At 32.6% G+C, this 26,502-nt stretch overlaps 1 protein-coding gene across 1 annotated transcript; it reads left to right on the plus strand.

Moving 5' to 3' along the window:
• Positions 1 to 970: 970 nt before the first annotated feature.
• On the plus strand, positions 971 to 16,578 carry LOC139491497 (carboxypeptidase B-like). Its single transcript, XM_071279228.1, has 9 exons — positions 971 to 1,137; positions 2,467 to 2,776; positions 4,314 to 4,415; positions 5,731 to 5,835; positions 8,394 to 8,504; positions 9,951 to 10,035; positions 11,672 to 11,874; positions 14,853 to 14,937; positions 16,340 to 16,578. The coding sequence occupies exons 1-9, from the start codon at positions 1,067 to 1,069 to the stop codon at positions 16,522 to 16,524; spliced, it is 1,257 nt and encodes a 418-aa protein (XP_071135329.1). The 5' UTR covers positions 971 to 1,066; the 3' UTR covers positions 16,525 to 16,578.
• The last annotated feature ends 9,924 nt before the right edge of the window (positions 16,579 to 26,502 follow it).

Consider the following 26,502-nt stretch of genomic DNA (forward strand, 5'->3'; position numbering starts at 1 on the left):
ACCTACATTGAAAGTCAACGTCGAGTTTTCAATATTTCGTCTTCTGTCTTCTAGGAACACAGGAGCATACACGTAACTTCATGCCGATATCAACGTGTATCATATTTCACAGAAAGACTGGAAACTGAGACTAAAACAAGTTATTTGGACTTCATTGCTGATATGCAGAAAACCACGTTAGTTAAAATATCCAATCGTTGTACCAATTTATCGAGGACATTCAAAAAATTCCGTCTGGAGAAATCTCAACTTAAGTAGCTTTATGCATACGGGTCCTGTTGTACTTATTCGCACGTGCAAACAAACAACACTCAAGCCCTGATTCATCTATCCGTCAACTTGACATCAGAGCGATATAAAGGTTCAGCACAATTCATAAGGATGTTCGTCACAAACTTGGATTTTCCCCATTCCTAAGTCTTATCCTTATATCGTCATCTTGTCTGTATGTGTTTCAGGGGCGGATCCAGCCATTTAAAAAAGGGAGATCCAAACCTAGGACAAAAGGGGGGATTCTAACTATATTTGTCACCATTCGAATGCATTGATCGTCCAAGAAAAAAGGCAGGTTTCCAACCCCCGGAACCCTTCCCCTAGATCCGCCACTATGTGTGCACTAGTGTGTGTTTTTTTATCGAAAAAACAACATAAAATTATTAATTAAACGTTTGAAGTAATTCAAGTAATGTAAATCAATGAGATAGCATTTCTACTGTCATCTTGTGACCTATCACACGTGGTCACACGAGGTCACAAGGTAAACAAAAAAAGGTCTCCGAAGGTTTACTTTAAACTTCCTTTTTGCTTTTGAATTTTATTACTGATAACATTTATTTTACTTTTACATTCGATTACCTATGAGTTTTTAAATACTTTTATAACCATTCGATGATATCCGTGACTTTACAGATCATATTAGATTACATTTTTCGGACTTTCCCAACGTCCTTTTGATTATCTTCCTTGTCAAATATTTGATTTTGAATAAGATTACACAACAAAAGTTAATAAATGATTATTGTTGATCAGTTATTGTGATATATTTCAAAAGCTTTAACGACTTATAATGAGGCTATTAATAATTTATATGTGCTTAGCTGTTTGGACGCTAGCTGACGCCAAGACATCTTACCATGGGTAAGTCTTATATTCTTACACACAGTGACAGCGCTAGCGTTTTCTACACCATAGCTGTCCTGGTTGATTTTGGTCTTAGCCTTACGTCCAGTGGCAAATATTTCATGCATAGTCAAGAGAAAAACATACCAAACAAAAAGAAAGTAAGATAGGATGAGTCGAACAGGATGTAATATAAAACTATTTATAATTATTTGGTCAGTGGCGGATCAAGAAAGGGGGTCGGGGTTTGAATGATCAATGCATTTGAAATTTGAATGGGGACATGTAGTTGGAACCTCCATTTTTTTGTCCTGGGTTTGGACCCCCCCCTCCCCCCTCCCTTTTTTAAATGGCTGGATCCGCCCCTGATTGGTAGTTACTAATCTCGTTTTTTTTGTATTAATGTGTGTCGTGTTTTAAAAATGGTAAGACAATGTTGGGGCTGCATAATTACGCCAAGGCGTTACCTGCTTGTATTTAACTTTTCGTTTCATTTCACACAATGTATAAAAAAATCAATAAATACTTTTTAAGTTTTTAATATGTAGACAAGTACAAATGTATAGAAATCTTGTGAATATATCAAACAACAAGGATGTGTCCAAAGTACACGGTTGCTCCATCTGCACTATCATTTTCTATGTTCAGTGGACCGTGAACATGGGGTAAAATCTCTAATTTGGCATTAAAATAAGAAAGATCATATCATAAGGAACATGTTAAATAAGTTTCAAGTTGATTGGACTTCAACTTCATCAAAAACTAAATCGACCAAAAACTTTAACCTGAAGCGGGATAGACCGGGAAGAACAGACGAACGAACGAACGGACGGACGGACGCACAAACCAGAAATCATAATGCTCATAAATGGGGCATAAAAATAATCATGTGACTATAAAAGTAGAGTTTCTCGAAATTCTACACAACGGGTTTGTTTTAATACTAACATGTATATTATTGTCAGCTTTACTTGATAATATTCGATGGTCTTTTGAAATGCTAAAACTTGGAAAGATGCAAGTTGCTTATTATAATATCATTGCTAGTTTGTTCAAATCCAGTTCTACACGTTCTAGTTTGACATAAAATCTTGTTATAAAAAGAGTTGCTGTGAGTTCATTTGATAACGTTGGTATCAATAATCGGGGATTGAGAAAATAATGCTTTTCGTGGATATTTAGTTTCGTGGTTTTACCAAAATCTGAATAAAATACCATAGAACATTGGTATTTCTTTGAACATGAGGTTAATTTTTACCCATGAAATCAACGAAAATTGATATCCCACGAATAATAATGAATTCACAGCCTTAGTTTTAACGGTTAAATACATAACTACGATTGCAGGTTTCAAATGTACGATGTGGTTCCAAAGACAAGCTTACAGCTGCGTATTTTACAAGAAATGTACAAAGAATCCAAACACGACGAAATAGATTTTTGGGTGCCACCAAGGGGAATTAATATCCCTGTTCATATTTCCTTGCCTCCAAACAGTAAATTCATAGGAACTTTCCGACTGGTAGGAATGGAAACTCGGTTAGTTATGGACAATGTACAGCACTATATTGACCAGCAAAATCAAGTTGACCTAAAATTTTCTCCAAAAGGGAAAGCAGCTTTATTCAACTACGGGGAATACCATAATCTCGCTGATGTAAGTTTCTAATAAAATTATTGTATAAACGACTTTATTAAATTTCACGGATTGTTATAATATTATTATCTTTTTGTTTTGATTTATCGTCGTGTCATATGTTTTCGTATGTCATACGTTTTCGTATCAACCACATTTCGTCGGTTTCGACTGCATACGCGTACATTGTGGCATGTTTTTCTGTTTCTATATTTAGAACAACAACACCACTACAACTTGATATATTTAAAACATATTCAATGTCGCTTTTTAAAGACGTTAGAACAAATTAAATAAAACTGACCTATTTAGCCATTTTTATTTAATGTCAAAAATACGCATCACTAGAATAGTTGTGGAAAAAAATTCTGAAGGGTTAAAATACGTATACATACTTGTATAAAAACTAAGGAGAAGTGATATGATTTCAAACGAGACAATTATCTTCCAGACTTCAAATTAAGTGGATGCATGCAATAATATTCAATCGAATGGCCTTCAACAATGATAAAATCCCATACATTGATGTTATCGACTGTGTCGGGTTTAGAATGAAATTCAAAACAGTGTGGTTGTGGCCATTTATTGACACATTAAATTCATCCATTGACTGGGACAATTTACGTGAACGTTTGTCTGTAACGATCACTGTTCACGACGTACCTACGATAGACATTTAAACTGTGGGGTCACCAAAGGTTTCTTAACGCCTTTAATTATAAAATAATTCGAAAAATTAATCAGGAACCTTTATGTTATGATTTATATAATTGATATAAATCAAAACATCGTGTTATTTCTGATTAATTTTTCGAATTACTTTATTAAGGTGTTGAGAACCTTTGGTGACCTCATTGTTTAAGTGTCTTTAAAAAGTACATAGTGAGCAGTGGTCGTTACATACAAACGTTCACCTAAATTGTCCCAGTCAATGGGTGAATTTAATGTGTCAATCAATGGCCACAGCCACACTGTTTTGAATTTCATTCTAATTACGTTACGATGGATATATAATGATGAAACAGACTTAAGATGGTACATAACACTACAGAGAGATAACTTTGTAAAACAACTTAGAAACAGCACATCTCATTATGTTCTTAAAATAAAAAATATATATATAATATTAAACAAGAGAAAGTAGTTTGAAATACATGTACATGTACCAGGAAAAGGAACAATATCAAAATTTTTGTGGTATAGGTATCCACCAGAGACCAAAGAAAGATTATTTGTCAACCTGATATCTTTTTATTTTTAAATAATGATCGACATCAAGCTTTCTAGAAATTCCTGAACAAGGTTGGATTTGACCAAATGAAAAATTTGAGGGCTAATGTAAATGGGACAGCAACCCAATAAAAAGATTATTCGTCAACCTGATATCTTTTTATTTTTAAATTATGACATCAAGCTTTCTAGAAAATCCTGAACAAGGTTGTAATTTGACCAAATGAAAAATTTGAGGGTTAATGTAAATGGGACAGCAACCCAATAAAAAGGTCAAACAAAAATAGACGATAAAAGATTTTGTCTTATTTGTATTTGGATGTTGTAGATAAATGATTGGATAACGAATGTAACCACAGTCTACGCCAATATCACTAAAGCGATAGAAATAGGGAAATCATTTGAAGGCCGAACTATCCGCTTAATCAAGGTACATATACTGTTACAAATGTATTACCAGTAATCACATAGAAGTCAATAAACTGATAATTGTTACATCTATAATAGCTTTGTTTATACAGTCACGTAAATGATTAGATGTAGATAATTTTATTATTAACCAACATATTATGCTTTTTGGCACCATTAAAGTCCACAACTCCTCAAAAGTCCACAACACCGCTTAAGTCCACAACAATTTTCCGCTAAGGTCCACAACGCCGTCAAAGTCCACAAACTTTCCGCTAAAGTCCACAAAATGACCTCCGCAAGAAAAGACCGTTAAAGTCCACAATAACAAGTCTAAATGCTCTTTTAAAGTAGATCAATGCGTCTAAAAATAATGAAAAACAAAATGCATTTATTTTGGAATATTTCTATGAAAAGACATTAAAATACTTTCAAAGTTCACTATCTGGTGAAAAAGATGAACTAAAGTCATGTAGAATTTGGTTTACTCGGGATCACAGCAAGACTGGAAAGGTTCTACCGTCTGTTAAATATAATGGAGTAGTATGGAATTTTGTTCTGTATATTATCTTTCAATAACATGGAATGATGGACTTAAAAACCTCATTAGTTCATGCAAACACGTCTAACCAATAAGCAAATGGCGTTACTACATGCATATTTTTTTTTATATGCGCCATTTAAAAACAAGAAAATTTGGTTTGATTGCCAAAGAGACAACTCTTCACCTTATATAGGCAACAATAAAAAAAAAAAAGCCCATACTGCATAGTTGTCATTGTAAAAAATGCCTGAAATAACACAATTAATGTGCAACGATGTAACAAAAAAATAACATCCTAGTTTATGTACAAAACAACGTTAAACAAAACACAAATATGCAATACAGCAACATACGACAACCACTAAACATCACACTCCTGACTAGTGCCAGGTACATAAAGAATGTATCAGCAAGGAACTTTTTTGCTGTCCCTCCATCCCTATACCCTGGTACAGTGGTGAAACAGTAACACATGAGAACAAACCATGTAATTATTTGAAAAGGATCGCACTCATCACATCGATACAATGCACACAAAAACTAAAACGAACACAAAGTACAGATCTGTGAATACTCACAATAACTGAAAGTTAGTTTAAAGCCAATAACTTATTTTTTTGTAAGTGGGAAAAACAAATAAGTAATTTTGTAAAAACCAATACATGTATTAAGCACTTGTATAACGACTTAACTCTGAGGCTCCATATCATTTCTGATGTAGTATCCTTCGCTATCGATGATCGTTTGTTATTGGTATACGTATACACATCATTGTTCAATTTGTTACATACAGATTGATACAGGAAAAGTGAAACAAAAGGATGGCTTCTTCATGGAGGGTGGAATCCATGCCAGGGAATGGATATCACCGGCTACCGTTATCTACATGACTGGTCAGGTAATAAGATATAATTTTTAGTATGAGGTTAGGGGACTACCATTTGGTTTTATACGGAAGCCTTTTGGGGCTATGCTAGTCAACTTTTTACAATTTGATATAACATATTATAAACTTGATATAACAAATTATAAACTTGATATATAGAGAATAATACATGGCAAAATCCGTATCATATGTCGTATCATCCCGAGACATCAATATCAGCCCAAGGGCCTTTAGGCCCGAGGGATGATATTGGTCGAGGGTGATTCGGCATGTGATACGGATTTTGCCATGTATTATACACTTTATCATATATTTCAACAGAAGAGTATTAAATTATATGAACTGTTTTCTGATCCATAGCACTGGCTTACCTTCAGTTCTACTTTTGTCTTGTTTCAAAGGCCTTAAAAGAACTGCTCAATTATTATTCGAAGCACCTGGGTTACCTTACAATTTGCGTGCTGTTGTTTTAAAAATATTTTGTTTATTATTGTATTAATTTGTGTGTTTTGTATTTTTCATAGTTGCATTTAGTGTGCCAAAAAATATGAAAACTTGACGTTCGTGACGTCACATACAATATGAAAAACTCGACGTTCGTGACGTCACATACCAAACAATGTCGTCATTCAAAAAATTTACCTATTTTGAGGAAAATTTTTCTTAAGCAAAAAAAAAACCAAAACTGACTTTATGTAAAAAAAAAAAAAAAAAAAAAAGTAGGGGTGTGATAAAGGGTAGGGTTGTGATAAAGGGTATGCGATAAAGGGTGCGCATCATAGTTGCGCGATATGGATTAAACAGCAGGCTATTTATCACATATGCAAAACTACTGTATTTACTACTAAACATATGATAAAACAAATTATTAATTTGATATAACAAATTATTAATTTGATATAACAAATTATTAATTTGATATAACAAATTATTATTTTGATATAACAAATTATCAATTTGATATAACAAAATATCAATTTGACATATAACAAATTATCAATTTGATATAACAGATTTTCGATTTTGTAAGAAAAATTTACCTCAAAATAGGTCCAATAGAACGGTCATCTATTGAATGACGTCATTGTTTGGTATGTGACGTCACGAACGTCATTTTTTCTTTTTTTTTGGCACATTAAATGAAACTATAAAAAAATACAAAACTCACAAAAACATACAAAAATAAACAAAATATTTTTAAAACAACAGCACGCAAATTGTAAGGTAATCCAGGTGATTCGGATAAGTAATTGAGCAGTTATATATTATGTTCTTTGGAGGCTTTTGAAGCAAGCGTGAAAAAGTAGAACTGAAGGTAACTTAGTGCTATGGATCAGAAAACAGTTCATATAATATAATACTCTCCTGTTGTTTCTCGTTGCCCATTTTTGTATTTAGATTAGACCGTTGGTTTTCCCGTTTGAACGGTTTTACACTAGTAAATTTTGGGGGCTTTTTATAGCTTGTTGTTTGATGTGAACTAAGGCTCCGTGTTGAAGGCCGTACCTTGACCTATAATGGTTTACTTTTATAAATTGTTATTTGGATGGAGAGTTGGCACTCATACCACATCTTCCTATATCTATGAAAGGATTTATCTAACATCCTTCAATTCATCACTGCATTTGTCTTAAATAAATTTGTTTCAACATTAATGTTTGATTTTGAAATGTTTGATTAAAATCAAAGAAACATGCGTGAGATTTTGAATGATTGCGGACTTTCAATTTCTGTTAAAAAAAGACCACACGAGTATAATCTGAGCACCTGAATAACGTTGTATGTATAGAATAAGGATTTCAGATCATGAGCAGTGCACAAACATTTAGGTTTATATCTCTAAACAGTTTAAACGTTTCACTTATATATCCTTTATGTCAAATAGAGAAGGGGATAACCCTAATCCATGCATACTTAATTTGACATATCAAATTTCCTTTTTTGTTATATCAAATTCATAATAATTATAAGTTATATCAAATAATTATAATCTGTTATATCAAATTGATAATCTGTTATATCAAATTGATAATTTGTTATATCAAATTTATAATTTGTTATATCAAATTTATAATTTGGTATATCAAATTAATAATTTGTTTATCAAATTAATAATTTGTTATCTCAAATTTATAATTATTTATATCAAATTGTAAAAAGTAGACTAGCATGGTCCTAACAGGCTTCCGTAATTTTATGATAAAGGGAAAAGGGGGAGGATGACTTTGAAAATGTATAACATGACCTAATTAGAACTGAACATAAATAACTTTGCAACGAGACCTGAGAAGAATGAATATGCTGCAACATTAAATGCAGAAATGAATTGTGTTCAAATGTATAAATACATTTTCGACGGCAAAAAAAGTAATAAAGTTATATAGAAAAATCTGAAACAAAACATGAATTATTACTTTTCTTCAAACTATAAATTAACAAACTGGCATTTAATATGTACTTTAATAGTGAATGCATTGGTTGACCAAGAAGTCAAATAGACCAGGGAGAAAGATGTTAAGGACAATTCCTAAAGTTACAAGCTTTATAAACAATATAATTCTCTATTTTAGATGTTAGACCGATATGGAATAGACGCCAAAATAACAGACATTGTTGATTCCTACACGTGGTACATCTTACCAGTGTTTAATGTGGATGGTTACGAGTATACATGGACAACGGTAATACATATAATTGTTAAATACAATGCATTTAAGAATTTTGTCAAAACACAAACAAGTTGTTTCCCCTGTACGTTTAGTTAGACATGCTCGTGTTTTATTAGATATAGATATAAGAAGGTGTGGTATGAGTGACAATGAGACAACTCACCATCAAGTCACAATTTGTAATAGCCTAGGTACATGTACATGTTAAAACCATTACAGGTCGAAGTACGACCTTCAACACGGAGCATTGATTCACAACGAACAGCAAGCTATACAGAGCACCAAAATGAGTCTAGTGTAAAATATTTGAAACAGGAAAAACAACGGTCTGATCTATATTAAAATCATTTAAGAATTGAATGCTTCTTTTTGTAAATTTATTGGGGTGTAAAAGCGTTGACCGAAGTACATTTTGTATGAAGCGCGGAAGCGTTTCATTCTAAAAATGTACGCACGGTCAACGCTCTTACAACCCTATAAAGTTACAAAAAGAATCATTTAATACTTATAATTACATTTTTTAGCTATGATCATGAAAACACGAATTTTATATATTTTATTATTTAATTCACCTGTGCACTTTATTGTTGGAGCACGTGTTATCATGAATGAAAAGTTGTATTGAGCAATGCAACTGCTTACGGAATAACACGTGATGTGCAGTTAGCCAATAAGAATAAAATATTAAAATGAAACATACATCTAATGTAATTATTAACTTATGAACCTCATCAACAAACGACAACCACTGAAAATAAGGTTTCTGCCTATAGTTTTCTCTTTAAAAGATGCAATTATTTTCTTATAGGATTCAATATATATGTAAGTGTTCAAAGTTTTACGTGCGAATCTCAAACTTTAAATTTTCCATCATGCACTACAAGTAAAACACCTATCAAAATGCAGTGCTGCTACCAACGAGGTAAACCCTTACTCGAACAATGAAATAAAGGATGTCTTTGGTGGTATATAATTTTATAAATTAAAGAGCCAAAGCGTGAAAAGTATTTTAAGAAGCTAGTTAACTCAAGGTTTAAGCATATTTAGCCATTTTTTTTTTAAGTAGACTATTTTTTCAATTTGTATATCTATTGTAATTGTAATTTTCCTTAGCATTGATAGCTTTTTTTGACAACTTGTGTAACTTAGCATCATAGAAAATCAAACTTATAATGCAGATCTTGCTTCTTATTTTGTAAGAACAACACTACACTATCCCTTCACACACAAACATGAAAATTTGCATGAAAATTATAAACATACATACAAAATCAAACTGATAATGCAAATCTTGTTTTTTGTGGGGTTTTTTTTTTTTTTTTTTTTTTTTTTTGTAAGAACAAACAACGCTCTGCGATATCCCTTCACACACTATCTAAAAAATTGGAAAAATAAACAATAGAAAATTAAACAATAATAAAGAACGAAATAAACAGAATTTGTGTTTGATTTTGACAGAATAGAAACTGGAGGAAGACTCGATCTAAACATGGCGCATGTTTTGGCGTTGATCCTAACCGGAATTGGGATTATGAATGGTGTAGTAAGTATACAAAACAACAAAAGAAACGATACACAAGTTTGAATTCCAATTTATCATAAAATATGATAATTAGGAAAATCTGTTAAATTGTCCGATGAAAAACATTCATTTACAAAGCAAATGCATATGATTAAAAGAATCTGACCAAATTGGAAAGTTAGAAATATTGAGTTATTGAACACAGGGGTCAATTTTATTTTGCGAAAATGATGACAAAAGGTCCGCACTTAATTAACGATGTTCGCATGTCATAATTTTTTTTGTTAACTTTTTGTCAGATTTTGGGAATTCTCTGGTTTTATCCATTTGAATGCCTTAAAAAAATGCCAATTGACCCCATTTTTATATTTAAAAATCTTGTATGTGTATAATTATAAGCCATCTGTAAAAGTGTTATAAAATCTTTGTTATTTTTTAATAGTTTTTGAGAACTTTAACTTGTCAATGACAAAGCTATGAAAAATCAAGAGAGAACATTTTCCCGCCGAAATTCCAATGGGTACAATTTCCAAAACAAGCACATTAACCTATATATAATTGTTTTGCTTTTTTGGTTCCTTTATTAAACCCCATTCAATATTTACTAGTGTTATAAAAAGCTCGTTATTTTGAAACTGAGGAGCGAACTTCCTTAAGCTCAATGAAGATTTTTTCTTCTCAATAAGTTTTCTTTTAATTTGAGATTTCAAATGATTTTCATTTTTGTTCTTAAATCTCAACATTCAACTGTTGGATTAAAGCCTGTCTCATGTCGCCACGTAATCCTATTAGAACAACAAATCTATTAGTAAATGGATTTTTTTCTTGTATACATGTATCTCTGATCAAAATAAGTATTAAACTTTCATAAAGAACCTGTAATATAGTAATGCAGCAAAACTGGGCCACTAATGTATGGATTCAGAAAAGGTAAAAATGTTTTTGTATAGGGATCAAGACTTTAGAGAGAAGGCTTTAGTTTGTTGTTCCGTTATGTACAAACTGGTCTTCGAAGTTATGAATATTCATTAGTTTGTTGTGCCGTTACTGCCATATTATGTACAAACTGATCTTCGAAATCATGAATATTCATCAGTTTGTTTTGCCGTTACTGTCCTATGTACAAACTGGTCTTTCAGATGAATATTCATTAGTTTGTTTTGCCGTTACTGCCATATGAACAAACTGATCTTCGAAATTATGAATATATTAGTGTGTTATGCCGTTATTGCCATACATGTATGTAATAACTGGTCTTCGAAATAACGAATATTCATTTATGTTCCAACCAGCTTGAAGGGGATTTAAAAATTATGTCTTTATAAAATTTGGTGGATAGTTGTCTTATTGGCAATTTACTGTAATAGATTTGAGGCCTTTATATAACGGATCTCTTTACTAACTGTACATTAAATATCCAACTTTTTATCAAAACTAAAACTAAAAATCCAAACGGAAAGTCGCCAATCAAATTAAAGGCAAAATCAAAAGTTGAAACACATCAAATTAAACGAATGGATAACAACTGTCACATTCCTGACTTAGTACAGGCATTTTCTTGTGTAGAAAATTGTGGTTTAAACCTGGTTTTATAGCTAGCTAAACCTCTCACTTGTATAACAGTCGCATTAAATTCCTTAAATTTGTACTATTTTAGAGGAAGGAGCAAGTAAGGAACCGTGTTCTGATACATACTGTGGCCCATCAGCTTTCTCAGAGGTAGAGGTGAAGGCTGTGGCCGATTTTATTACTGCACAAAAGGGCACCATTAAAGCTTTCATCGATTTCCATAGTTTTTCCCAACTCTGGATGACTCCCTGGGGATGGACAAAGAAACTACCAGCAGATTACGAAGATCAGGTAATTTTTATGAAATTTTCAAAGGTGTTTTTAAATGAGTGCCCCTTAAACGAGCCTCCCTATGTTTGTTTTTTTTATTTATTTGTTTACTTGGCCGTTTGTATATATATAGTGATCATTTTATTACAAGACCAAAAATTTCATGATTATGTGTTTTTTTCATTATTCATTATTCTGATAATCTTGGACTGTATTTTTTTGATTATTGGATTATCTTGTTTAAAAAAAATAATTAAAGATTTATGCGATTATATTTGCAAACTAATTTGTGGTTATGTGATTACTTCGACATCCCTATATGATGGGGTTTCGGGGGGTCAGGACCCCTCCTACCCCCTCACGTAACCTTATACTAATTATCAATGAAAAACTAATCTTACCCTAATCATCAATGAAAAATTAATCTTACCCTACAAGGAAGTATAATGTTAAAGACGACTATTAAACACGTGTGTCATTCGATTATCTGTTTATTGTAGTTCTAATGTATTGTGTTTGATGACCCGAACAGCTTATGATGGACTTTATTGATTTCTTTAAACATACCATGATTCAATTATTCATTATAAGGTCTTAATTTTAACAATCAATTTAAATTTCCTCTAAAAAATCTCAATGAAACTTGATAAATTGAATTAATAGCGAGACAATCACAAAATGGGATGGCATTTTACAATTACGGCATCATTTGGAGATGAAATAAATTACAGTCTACCTTCATATCCACGATTCAAAATGTTTTAAAACAGTGAAAATACTTTTGAAGGCTTTTTAATTAAGTTGCATTTTTAATATTTCCTGTTAATATCTGCATGTGCCACTATCAATAAAAATTAGGTAATTAAACTATTACCACTACTGAAAAAAGTTCGCCGATTTTTTTCTTCTTTTTTTTTTTGGTTAACTTACATGTTTAATTATTTTTTAGTATCTTAAATCAAAGAATGATTAAAACTATGGGAAAAAAATTAACTAATGCCCAGTTTGGATTTAGAGTTAATCATAGAACTGCAGACAGTGTATTTATCCTTAAAACTTGGATTAATAAATATATTCATAAAAATAAAAGAAAACTTTATGTCTGTTTTGTAGATCTTAAAAAGGCTTTTGATTCCATTTGGAGAATTGGAATGCTTTATAAATTAGCTAAAATGGGTGTAGGGAAACATATGTTTGAAATAATAAAACAACAGTTTATTCATACTGAAGCATCTATAAAATATAATGATAAACATTCTAGATTCTTTCCCATTGACCGAGGAGTAAAACAAGGGGACAGTATTAGTCCCACACTTTTCAATTTATTTATTAATGATATAGTTGAAAATTTTGACCATAAAGGTTCAAAACCCTTGAGAATATTAAATTCTGATATAGGAAGTCTTTTGTTTGCCGATGACCTTATAATTTTATCCGAAAGTAAAGAAGGTCTTCAAAATAGCTTAAATTACTGTCAAAAATGGCAGTTATGTCTAAATACTAAAAAAACAAAAACAATGATCATTGAACAAAGAACTACAAAACTGGAACCATACATTGTAAGGTTCAATAATGAAAAAATTGATAACGTTACTGAGTATAAATTTCTGGGCACTCTGATAAAAAATAATGGAAATCTAAATGCAAGTTTAACAGATTTAGCCAAAAAAGCTAGGAAAGCTCTGTTTTCATTAAAAACAAATTAATGATGTTTTACGTATAAAACTTTTTAATGACATGGCAATAGATAATCCTATGTTTCCAAATCTATCTGATACTGAAAAACTAGTAGTCCTACTAAATCCTTCTAATATACTGAACGACTTTAGAAACGCAACACTCATTTTGTTGATTTTTTTAACCAAATCTTTTTTGATTCTCTTACAACTACTTTTCATGCTTATCATGCTTCTTTCTCCTTACAAAAAATCAAAATCAGACTTACCTGTGGTTATTGAACATACCGTTTTTGTTTAAGTCGCACGAATTTCTTAAAGCAAAATTTTGGTCCCATGAAAGATTGTTTCAGTTTTTTTGCTTTGTGAAACATTTCTTTCAATCCTTTGCCTTACTTACTTTTTTTTTAAATGTTGCATCTCCATTTTGCCCAGTCTGAGAAATAAAAAAAAACAAAGAACTGAATTATCCCTTAAGAATACTGCAAACATGAAAACATAAATGTGCTGCATACATACCGTATGACTCCAGAAACTCGTTCTACTGTCCTTCTGACAACGATACAAGTAGACAAGATTTGTTGCTGGCCATCAATGAACAGATCAACGTGTAGTGACAATGAAACATCAACAGAATTTGATTATGCAACGTCATTTGCCAATCATGTTTACGGCCGCAACGTCAACTGCTAACCAAATTGCCGAGTGCCATTGAGTACAGATTCATGCCATAAATGTTTCCTATGAACTGCATTGCCAATGAATTGACTGAAGGAAAACCTGTAAAGCCCTCAAGTTCCAACCGCATAATTGCCAAAACCAATTAATGGGTTGGACAAATGCAAAATCAGAAGGTGTAAAACAGAATCCAAAAATGTCAGACAGAATTTGTTGACCTTTCTGACAATCATTTTGGCGTTAGTTACAGGCAGTCATCGCTTTTGACGTTGACACATTCATTCAAAAATAACACAAAAATAATCTAGTATTGCGTTTCTAAAGTCGTTCAGTATATAAACCAAGTGAAAAAAACAGGTTCCTTTATAAAACAGTCTTTAGAGCTGAGGACAGGGGACTCTTAGTTAGTTTTACTTGTATATATATAGATATGTGTGTGTTTAACTCAGTTATTTTATTGTTGTTGTTACTTTTGTTTATGTCACAAGTATAATGTTACTTATATGACAAATAAAGATTGATATTGAATATACTTATACGGACCATGGATCATCAGAAGTTGACGTTACAGGTGTAGCAGTAATTAGTTTTCGTTTTCGCTTATTGGTAAATTGTACTGACCATAAATGTGTTTTACATTTTCAGAATGCAGGAGCTAAGGCTGCGTGTGATGCATTACAAGTGGACTATGGAACAAAATATGAACATGGTAGCATAGCTAATATTATTTGTAAGTATCATTTTCTTACAAGGAATTTGATGTTCAGTAGTTGTCGTGTGTTGATGTGGTTCATATTAAGTGTTTTTCGTTTCTTGTTTTTTATATAGTCTAAACCATTGGTTTTCCTGTTTAAATGGTTTTACATTAGTAATTTAATTTTGGGGTCCTTAATAGTTTGCTGTTTGGTGTGAGCCAACGCTCCGTGTTAATTACCGTACTTTGTCCTATAATTGTAAAAAATACTTTAATTTACAAATTGTGACTTGGATGGAGAGTTGTCTCATTGGCACTTTAAGAAAATAAGATGATGAATGATTTGCATTAATATTGACACGACTATCTACCACCGAAAAAAGAACCTGGATGTAACATAACACCTACTGTAACAAATCACCGTTTGCTTGAATGGATTTGTGTATTAAGTGTTTCCCGTCTATATGTCATATGTGTAATACCATTAGTTGCAAGCTTCCGCTGCATTTTGAGCCGGACTCACGGATACAATAGTCAAACTATCAAAATAGATACTTGAATAGCTCACTTTTAGAACTGAAATGTTAGACAATGTATCATTTATAAATGTACAATAAAATTGAGAACGGAAATGGAGAATAATTTATGTCAAAGAGCAGAAAACAACCGAAGGCCACCAACGGGTCTTCAACACAGCGAGAAAATCCCGCACACGGATGCAGGCTTCTGCTGGCTCCTACACAAACATGTTGACTAGAAAACTAAAGCTTGAGACAATGTCATGGCCAAAAAAACAAAAAAAACGAAAACATTAAGAAGAATGTAAAACATTTTCATAAAAAAAAACGAATACTGAACAACACGAGCTCGGCCAAAACCTCAGAAAGATCGCAGGTTCTCCGGTAGTGTTACATGTAGCTGGTAGCACAACATAGCCACTAATATCACCGGTCAAGTTTGTGCAAAAATAAAAAAAAATCTTTTTCTTTTCTGTTGTTTGTTCCATCGCCTCATATCCACGCTAATCTTAGCTGATCAGCAAGGTCAACCCTTAACACACAATCTATAGCAAATTAACCAAAATTTAGAGTAGACTTTTGATATGAAAGAGAACGACAAGATAAATGTGTCTTACATTTGCAGTTTAGGGTTCATGTTTATAACAGAATTTAGTCAGAATTGACTAGACTCTAGCCGTTGTAAATGTTTAACTTTGTAGAAGATAATAAAACCATAAGGATCAAACATTCCAGAAATCTCGATGACAAATATTTTATACATACTCATCCTCTTTGGTTTGGGTTGTTGTCTCTTTGACACATTTTCCATTTTAATTATCAATTTCATATAAACGAATTCAAAGTTAAAACAAGTTAGCGGTCTTTGGTTCGCGTGTTGCTTTTCTTTTTTTTTATAGCAACTTGTTTTATGTTTGCAGATGTTGCAAGTGGAAGTAGTGCCGACTGGACATATGGAGCTGAAAAGATCAAATATTCGTACGGTGTAGAGCTTCGAGATAAAGGACAATATGGCTTCTTACTTCCGGCGAAAGAGATTATTCCTTCGGGGAAAGAAACTTTAGAGGCATTGAAGGCTCTGTGTACATATGTATACCATCACTAAATTAAAATCAGCTGAATAGTTGTTTACATGTCGAAATAAACGACATAAAAATATTATGTTTTTTTTCAATTTTATGTTAAGAAAAAAAGTCAACAGACTTATTAAAATCGCTTTTTGAACATACAAATCACAAAGACAGGACACATGATAGTATTTTAACGTTTTCCCACAACTCGTACATTTGTAGTTATATAAATTCTAAAAGATCAGGTGGAGTAGTTGGTCAACCCGCCTGTCTTTTATCTTTTTGGCTTATTTATGCACATTTGAAAGCGGTCCGGGTCGATTTTTGTCTCATGTGCAATCATTCAAAATCTTATATACATATTTTAGGCAATAATTGTATAGTCCCCATGGTATTTTTTATGCCCCGCAAATAAAGTTTGGGGGCATTATTAGTTACATAGTGTGCTAGTGACCGTATTACGTCACTAGCACACTATGTACCGAATTTATCTTACCGACTATCTGAACGTGTGAAATTAAGACTAGTGATTCTCAAAATGAGCAAGTTTTCAATACTGTTAGCATTAAGAAAATACTTCCATTGATCCTACAAAAACAGATGCCAACAATAACGAATTGTAAGGTTTAAATGTGTTTTATGAATTTATTTCAATCTTAATCATCAATTTCTTCGTCTGTTGGAACTTTTAAGATTTTTTCTCAGTACCGTTTTGTTTTAATAAAGAACATAACACCATTACTAATCGTGTATGAAATAAGCCCCACCCCCTTCTTACCTTATATGGAATATAAAGGGACGTAACTCCACTACTAACCGTGTATGAGATAAGCCCCGCCTCCCTACTAACCTAATATCAAATATACACGGTTTGCACGCGGACGCTTTTAACCAATCATATTCCTGGAAATGTATAGGAGGTAAGATTATTAGATAAGATAAATTGTTTTACCCCTGTCATTCTGTCCGTCTGTCCCTCCTCCCACCCGTCCGTCTTATTATGGATATATAGTTATTCCGCATAACTCCTCTTACAGTAAGAATCCTAGGATGTTTTTACTTTGCTGTCTGTTTATACATATATATCAAAGGTGTGCATGTGGTCCGGGTTTTGATTGTATTAATATTTGCTCTTTTTGGTTTAACTTTGTAATTTTTTTGAGTATTTACTTGCGTGATAGAGATTTCCAATAAAATGACTTTACTCGACATAACCGACCTAACTCAACGTGTTTCGTCTTATTGCATTGAAGCATGACTGAAAGGAGCATACACTGCATGCATGTTTTGCTCTTTTAACATGCATTGTTTTCTGGAATATACTTTAAGTAAAAAATAATCCAATTAATTTTTTTAATCTTTATTATTTTGTCATTAAACTTTGAAATCAATGATTTAATTGACACAAATATTATAATGGAATAAGTAAGTTGGGAATTTCTAATCAAATACACCCATCATTTCTTGTCATTTCACTTGACCAATATTTTAGTTTTTTTCAAATAATGAATTTTAAAAGTTACCAAGACAAAATGTAGCATGAAAATATTAAAATAATGAATCCCGAAGCAAGACGGTCGCCTTTTTATTGTTTTAACAAGTTTCAACGTTTTAAGTAGATTCCAACACACCCGAATGTAGAAGGTGACTGTACTCGACTATTAAAAAAAAATTCTATAATTTAATAGTCTCGATTACCCAGACGCTTGAATTTTACAAATCAAACTTAGTTACCTCTATATAAAACAAACAATATATTTTATGTTTATTTGTTTTCTATTATATGTATGTGCTGTATATAATTGATTTAAATTAGTTAGGTATTTATAATACATTCCATATGGAGGTGCTCCTACTTACAGAATAAGAAACCGAGCGCCATCTGTCGTCATAATGATCGTTAGCATAATACAACGACAACATTTAACACTTTGACATTTCACACAACGAAATTTCACGAATCGACAAGTTACAAGTTACAAAACATCAATATACAAATTGACAATTTACCCATAAAGAATTTTGAAATCACACAGTTACAAGTTACAAATTGACAATTTACGAATTAACAATTTTGAAATTACAAATATACAAGTTACAAACTGACAATTGACGCATTACGAATTGTGAAATTACACAACTACAAGTTACGAATTAAGAATTTTGACCCCGTTGGCTTTCCATAAAGAATTAAGCCTCAAGTTATAATACTTACGACGAAGATTTAGCCTCAAGTTATAGTACTTATGATAATGATGATACTGATGTAAGTCTTATATCCAGCGACAAATATTACATATGATGATAAATGCATATACCGTTTTATACATGACCAACACTTATTCCTCGTTCACACGTACGTTTAATTCGAATGCGAATCGAATTCGCTATTTGCGTTTTCTTTTTAAATTCGAATCGAATTCGAATTGGCTAATTCGCATTAGAAATACGCTTTTGTCAATACGAATTTAAAAAAGTTAAAAAACAGTAAAGCGAATTTGACGCGCATTGTAATTCGAATTAGAAATGACGTTAGGACGTTAAACGTTTCGAATGCGAATTAAACCAATTCGATTAGTTAATGCGAATCGAATTCGAATTCCGTGTGAACTCAGCATTAGAGTCACATTTTCATATGCTAGGTAAGAAGAGAGCGTAACCACTTTAAAGACACACTTGTCTTTCTACGAGTAAACCAATACCTGCTCTTACTCGTGAATGAAGTGTGGAAGCCACTTGGTGGAGAAGCCGAAAAATACAGTCTTAAAGTCATTTGATCAGGGGGTCAAACAAAACAATTGAACCCGTATTTGAGGATAGCCTGATACATGTACCAGTCAATCCCATATACAAGTATATAATTATGAATATAAAATGTTTTTTTCGCTAACTCAATCAATATGTGATAGCTTTAGAATCTACTTCCAATTAATATTGGATAGGTAATAGTAAGAGAAAATTCCCGTCAAGATTGAAGTGAAATTATAGTTGTAACAACTATGTAAATTGGCATTCTCTCATCCGCTTTAAATCAGGGATACTTGGGAACAGGATATTTTTAGCCAATTACAATGTACTATTATAAATTGATAGTTTACTATCCACAGTTGTCAATGTTTATATGCAGATTATTAGTCATCATTTGCTAATCAAGTACACCTTCCAAATTACAATCTATATAACGAATTGGTGTACACATTTATTTACATACATTATTATCAATTACAATATTCATTTTTTTAATGTTCCTTGACTTCCATTTGAAAGAAAAGAGTATGTCAACAATTAAAGTTTAAAGAAGTACAAGACCTATATTATTATTTTTTTAAATGACTTATGTACACTTCCCGTTGACGTACTTTTTCCCTGTTGAATTTTTTTTTCGGAGATCGTATTTTTAAAATTAAGGAGATTAACTGCAGAAGAAGAGAACGTTTGAAATGGTGCTTAATAAAGTATGATGCAATCCCAGTTATCAACTTTAACAGAGACACATTCTGATTAACACTTTGAGTTCATTTTTTTCTAAAATGGCTATAAAAAATCTATCTAATAATAAATATCCACGGAAATTAATATTATAAAACATTAAAAAACGACAGAAGAAGGGACATTTATCTGATAACGAGTCGACAAACAGGGGCGGATGCAGGAATTTTCGAAAGGGGGGGGGGGGGGGGGGTGCAGGGGGGTGCAAAACATATGTCCCGATACAAATGCATTGATCGGCAAAAATAAAGGGGGGTGCGCACCCCCGGACCCCCCCCCCCCCCTGGATCCGCCACTGACAAACAAAAACAATATAAATATCAAATAATAGAAGGTTCATTAAATTTTGCAAAGTATATCGGAAAAACCATTTAAGTTATGGTCAAACTATGAAAGACAACTCAAATGAATCGAATGATAGATAAAGATACGTATATATACGTGGTCTTATGACAGCGAAGTTTAGGCAACAATCTCAATAATCACGTGAAAAATCATGATTTCTTTCGTTTTTCATCATCTTAGAAATATTTGATATTGATAAGATTTATAATGAATGGGTTTCATAGTTTAGGAATACTTAGTTAAAACTTTAGTGATGCATTTAACATAATTAATTGGTTACCAATAACCGGCAGTGGCGTAGCCAGGGTTTTAATGATGTGGATGTCAAACTGTCGCCGAGCATAGCGAGTCGAAAAAATTTTGGAGATCTTTTTATGCAGAAAATTATTTATTTTTTTCGGACATTTTCTATTTGCACGTGTACTCCCCCAGAATCCGACACTTGTTAGATTTTTTATGTAATTTCAAAATACCCACCAATTCATATATTTCCAACATAATTTTATTGTTTTCTCAAAACTACCATCATTCAATTCATAAACATGATAAATATTTGATGTAAAAGTTTCCACCAAATCTTATATTTGACATCTCAAAAACGGACCCATTACAGCGGCACATCTGTATATGCCGGAACTTCGAAACATAGTGATTAATCTTTCGCTTAACGCGTTGCAGGGGACATGGAAATATCGAACGTCCGTCCCTCCGTCTGTTCGGTCTTGTTGGCACTCGCATGTGTATAATTCTTGCCAGATTTTTATGAAACTTAAATCATTTGCTATGTCTTTGACACTATCAAAAATAAGTCCTGATCAAATATTTTTAACCGGTTATGCCCCTTTGAAATAAAAATTATAATAGAAATCCCATTGCATTTGCTCTGAAGCTTTTATTTCTCTTTAGATAATTTTTAGTTATTGGCCTTGCTTCTTGGATAGATAAAAAAAATGCAATATGGGGAACATTGGCTCTTCTTTTATTAAAAAAAATATTATTTGTATCTAGATGGAAACGCGGGGTATATATAAGCCCATGAATGATCACACTCTATTACAAATTCACGTTTTTATTACGTCGTCTTTCATGTCAGAGGAAACGATATCAGGATATAAATGGTGGTTTAGACTTTAGTTGTTAGTAACGTTGCTACGTCAGATGTAGAAGCCATCTCTCCGCTTGGCCCAATTTCAGATGAGACATCTCCGCAGGTCTGCCGGTCATCATCCTCTGTCTGGGCTTGCCGTAGCTGACGACATAAGACTTTTCACCAAAAAAGTCAGAAAGTCAGAACACTTTTCTGCGATTGATACATCTTGTTTACATAAACTAATTGATCATACATAAAAGACCGCGCATACAGCTTTAGAAATGATTGGACGTTATCCTCATATTTCCATTCTTGTTACATTTGGATACATACGAGTTTAACTCCTACGAACGCATTTTTTTTTTAATCTTTTTTTTTTTGGATCAAAATGATGTGGATGCTTGAGCATCTGAGCATACATGCAAGCTACGCCACTGACCGGTCCCGTTACGTGCGTACGTCGAATTAGGTACGTATGTCATTTTATTGCAAATCTCTAATAGGAACGTGCTCCCATGCTCAACTGTCATAATTATTCCTGACTTCAAACAAATTCTGAAACCCATTTGGATTTTGCAAATAAATAAAGTTTTTTTCTAAACCAGGAGTAGATTACATTAGCACCCTGTATAACCCCGATACAGATGAACTTGACCGGACGTTGACGCGTTCGAATCGAACACACCGTGTAACACTGAGTTTTGACAATAAAAAAATAATACTTTTAAAGAAAATCCAATATCTTTAATTTCTTCGGATATTTTCTTCCAATATATTCTTTGTCATAATACTCATTAGTTACTAAAAGGTTTTTCAAATATGTGACATCTTTATATAAAAACATTAAAAAACGCACGACGATATCAATGATAAAACGTTATTTTTAAACATTCAAAAATAATGTTTTTCGTACCTCAAAGCTTTTTAAACATACATTTTTGAAAATTTCATATTTAAAATTAACAAACTTATTAAGATCGTATCTTTATGTTCTGTTTAGAAAAAGAAAAATACACGTTTTAAAGCGTCTTTAATTTCATGTTGTGTACGCTTCGTTGTCATTACACCTTTTTGTGCTGTACGCTTCGTTGACACAATATTGCGTTTGTCAATGAAATTTTGCATGTATTAAATTATACTTTGGTATGATTATAACCAATATACATGTTAGAAAAAAATAATTTATCAACATTACATGCAGACAGCAACCTATAATAACCGTTGTATTGTTGGAACATTCTTAGAGGTACCTTGTGCATGTAAAATTTTAAAAGAAACAATTTAAGAGAACACAAAAGCATCTATCAAATTAAAAACACATTGAAAATTGAAAATACAAAAACTCGATAGATGCATATACATTTCAGGGGCGGATCCAGCCATTTTTAAAAGGGGGGTTTTTTACGTGACAGTAAATGTACGGTTAGGGGGATGGGTTGGGTGCCCGCTAACGTGTTTAGTTCCGTCAAAAGCTGTATGTGCCTCATTCAGTAATTCAGTAGTTATATATATTTTTTATTCCCTATTTTGTGCATAAATTAGGCCGTTAGTTTTCTCGTAGGAATTGTTTTTCACTTGTCTGTTTGTTGTGTTTTATAGCTGACTATGCGGTATGGGCTTTGTTCATTGTTGAAGGCCGTATGCTGACCTATAGTTTTTCATTTTGTGTCGTTTGGTCTTTTCAAAGGCGAAGAGTTGTTTCAATACCACATCTTCTTTTTAATATATACAGCAATAAAAATCAATCAATGGATTATATACTTTTGATCTGAATCTCAGAGGCGAGTCCTAGTGGGTCATAGATTACAATAGAGTTACATTAAGGCTACAAAATATGTGTATACAATGACCACGTAACTTAATATAGCCATCAATAGAAATTCAGTTTCTTTAATGTGAAGATGTAAAGATTAAGAGATAATTTTTAAGGTATAAAGATTGTGCTTAACTTCCTCGAACATTACAGTCTTGGTACTGTGATGGCAAAATCTAAACGATTCGTAATTCTAGTTACTAACAGCACCTTAATGTCTACCCACCCATATGCATTTCATTCAAATTTTGACTTATTTGGAGAAGAGAGAAGGGACCATATTTATATTCCCCAGTTACCCTTGGCGTCAGTTATCAATAAAAATGAAACGTTTCACAGTTGGTACGGACCAATTTCTGCACCCCATTATTTGTTAATGACACGCGTACGTAATGGCTGATTGTTGGTTGCTTAAACGTTCACTTGCAAATATGTCATGCGTGTTCAGGATAATCACAAAGTAGCAACACATATTAAATGTAGGTCCTGGAAGGAGGACCTCCGGAATTAAGCCAGAGAATATTGGACTGCCACCGGATTAAATGAGGTATATTGAATAAGGACACAAATGTTGCCTTTCAACAGGCCATTTATGGACCTATCATAAATTTTTTGCAAGGGTCCGCACAGTGTATTAGCGAGGTGTTCTCTCTACACAAGACATTGGATTTAATATTCCCATTCGGATTGGACGCAACTGCGTACTTTTACATCCCACACATCTAAACGGGTGGCCAACATCGGTCAGGTTTTACTGCCGATCAGAAAAGAAGACCAACGTGACCATTTATAATAGTATATATCCCAGTCACCCTTTACCAAATTCTTTCATAACATTAAATTAAAAAAAATAAAATGTGGCTACAATGTAGAAAGTTTTTGCTGTACCTGTTAAATTAAAACATCACTTAACATTAATACAATATACGCATACTTATGAGAACTCATAAGATCGTACATTCTCTTGATACTGTTTACTTATTATAGTTATTTGGCATTGCACAAGATTATGCATTTTATTACGTCTTTACCTAAAACCGTTGGATATATACTGACTAATACTTTTAATACATGATTTACCTCCTAGTTGTAATTCGCTTTGAAATAACTATGAGTTATTTAGTTACCCCTTTGTCGATATTTTATGTATATGATTTTTGTGCCTTGTGCCGACATTTCGAGTTGAGCTAATTGCAACTGTACATGGCTTTTTTATCATGTTTTGCTGTTACGCAAGTATCACGTGTAAAGGAGAGGGTTGGGGGCTCACTTGTTTAATCCCGCCGCATTTTTTTTTTGTGTGTCGGTCCAACGTCAGGAGCCTGGCTGTAGTACATTCATTAATTTGGTTATACAGATCTGTCATATTTTTTTCCTTCTTTAATACATAATTTTTAAGTTATCAATATATAACCGTTAGTTTCCTCGTTTTAATTATTTAACATGTTGTTGGTTTTTTTTTTTTTATATATCGGGGCCTTTTTCAGCAGACTATATGGTATAGGTTTTCCTCATTGTGAAATGTTGTACATTGGACTATAATAATTGTTTTATAAATACACCCATTTCATTTAAACTTAGGTGGAAAGTTGTCCCACTGGCCATCACACCTCATCTACATGTACAAAGCTTTAGATGTAAAAAAAAAAAAAAAACTAAAATAAAGCAATTGGAATGCCAGGTAAGTCATTCGGCAAACTAAGTTCAACGAGATCCTAGTATGTCTGCTTTCGTGAAGGCGAATTTGGACAAAAATCGGTATTTGGAAGAGCCTTACATTGTGAAAAGTGAGTCATTAAAGTTTTATTGACTGAACTATACTTTCTCTGGAATATATTTATTAACTGTTCATTTCATCTAGAATAACGTTGAAAGTCCCAATTTTCAATAGAAACATTCCTATCTGATGTACGTCGGTTAAACATTGAAATTTTGGCTTTGTATGACTGATATTTTTAAGTTCAACCTAATTTGACTAAGTTAACAGATAAACATTTACAATAAAATACAGAAAAAGAGTCGTCAAAACCATCTCGAATACCTTGACAAGAAAGTGATTTGTGACGGTTTTTGTCAACGAACTGTACAGTGATTATTTAAAAACGCACAACGAACGCGACACATTTGGTGGAACGAACAATACAGTAAAAGAAAACTTATTTGGTATGATATTGCGTTTATTCTAAGTTCTACGGAACATTTGAAGGCACGCAGTAATGCAACGTATAGTTATTTATTATTGCCTAAGGTATTAATACGCAAATGTGTATGTACGAAAAGATATTCAGCATTGTTTATCTCATAAAACGTATGAAATTGCACCATGTCTGTGCGTTTTGCATCGAGCAGTTTTATCAAACCTTCTATGCAATATCTGAAACTTACAACAACTGTATAATTGAATAAATAAACTATTATGCACATTGACGTACCGATTATCAGATTATCTGCATGTTGATATCGTAAAATATCAGCTGCGAGACATAATATGAAGCTTTTTGTCGAGTGAGCGTAGCGAACGAGATCAAAAAGCCTTCATATAATGTCAAGCAGCTGATATTTTACAATATCAATATGCAGATAATCTGATAATCGATTTATCGGGCTATATTTGCGTGTTTCAGAAGTGTTTTCTTTGTTTCACCAGCACACAAAAGATCATGACTTGATAAGTTCGGGTCAAAGTTATTAACGTCGGTTCAAACATTATGACGTCGCTGATATGTCCGGGTCAAAGTTATTAAGGCCGGGTCAACGTATTTGACGTCACAAAGACATGATACGGAATAATATTAAGAGCTGAACAGAGTGATATAGACAGTTGGACGACCGATAATTAGTTTTATCGGTCGTCCAACTGTCTATATCTGCCTTAATAACTTTGACCCGGACATATCAGCGACGTCATAATGTTTGAACCGACGTTAATAACTTTGACCCGAACTTATCAAGTCATGATCTTTTGTGTGCTGGTGAAACAAAGAAAACACTTCTGAAACACGCAAATATAGCCCGATAAATCGATTATCAGATTATCTGCATATTGATATTGTAAAATATCAGCTGCTTGACATTATATGAAGTCTTTTTGATCTCGTTCGCTACGCTCACTCGACAAAAAGCTTCATATTATGTCTCGCAGCTGATATTTTACGATATCAACATGCAGATAATCTGATAATCGGTACGTATTTGGCAAAAACCTTTGGAGTTTTAGGTCCTCATGTAAAGGCCTTAATGTTTGAATTTTGGGGAGTTTTCAGCTTATTGATTAGT

This window comes from Mytilus edulis, chromosome 10, assembly GCF_963676685.1.
Source record: "Mytilus edulis chromosome 10, xbMytEdul2.2, whole genome shotgun sequence".
In the NCBI taxonomy this organism is placed as follows: domain Eukaryota; kingdom Metazoa; phylum Mollusca; class Bivalvia; order Mytilida; family Mytilidae; genus Mytilus; species Mytilus edulis.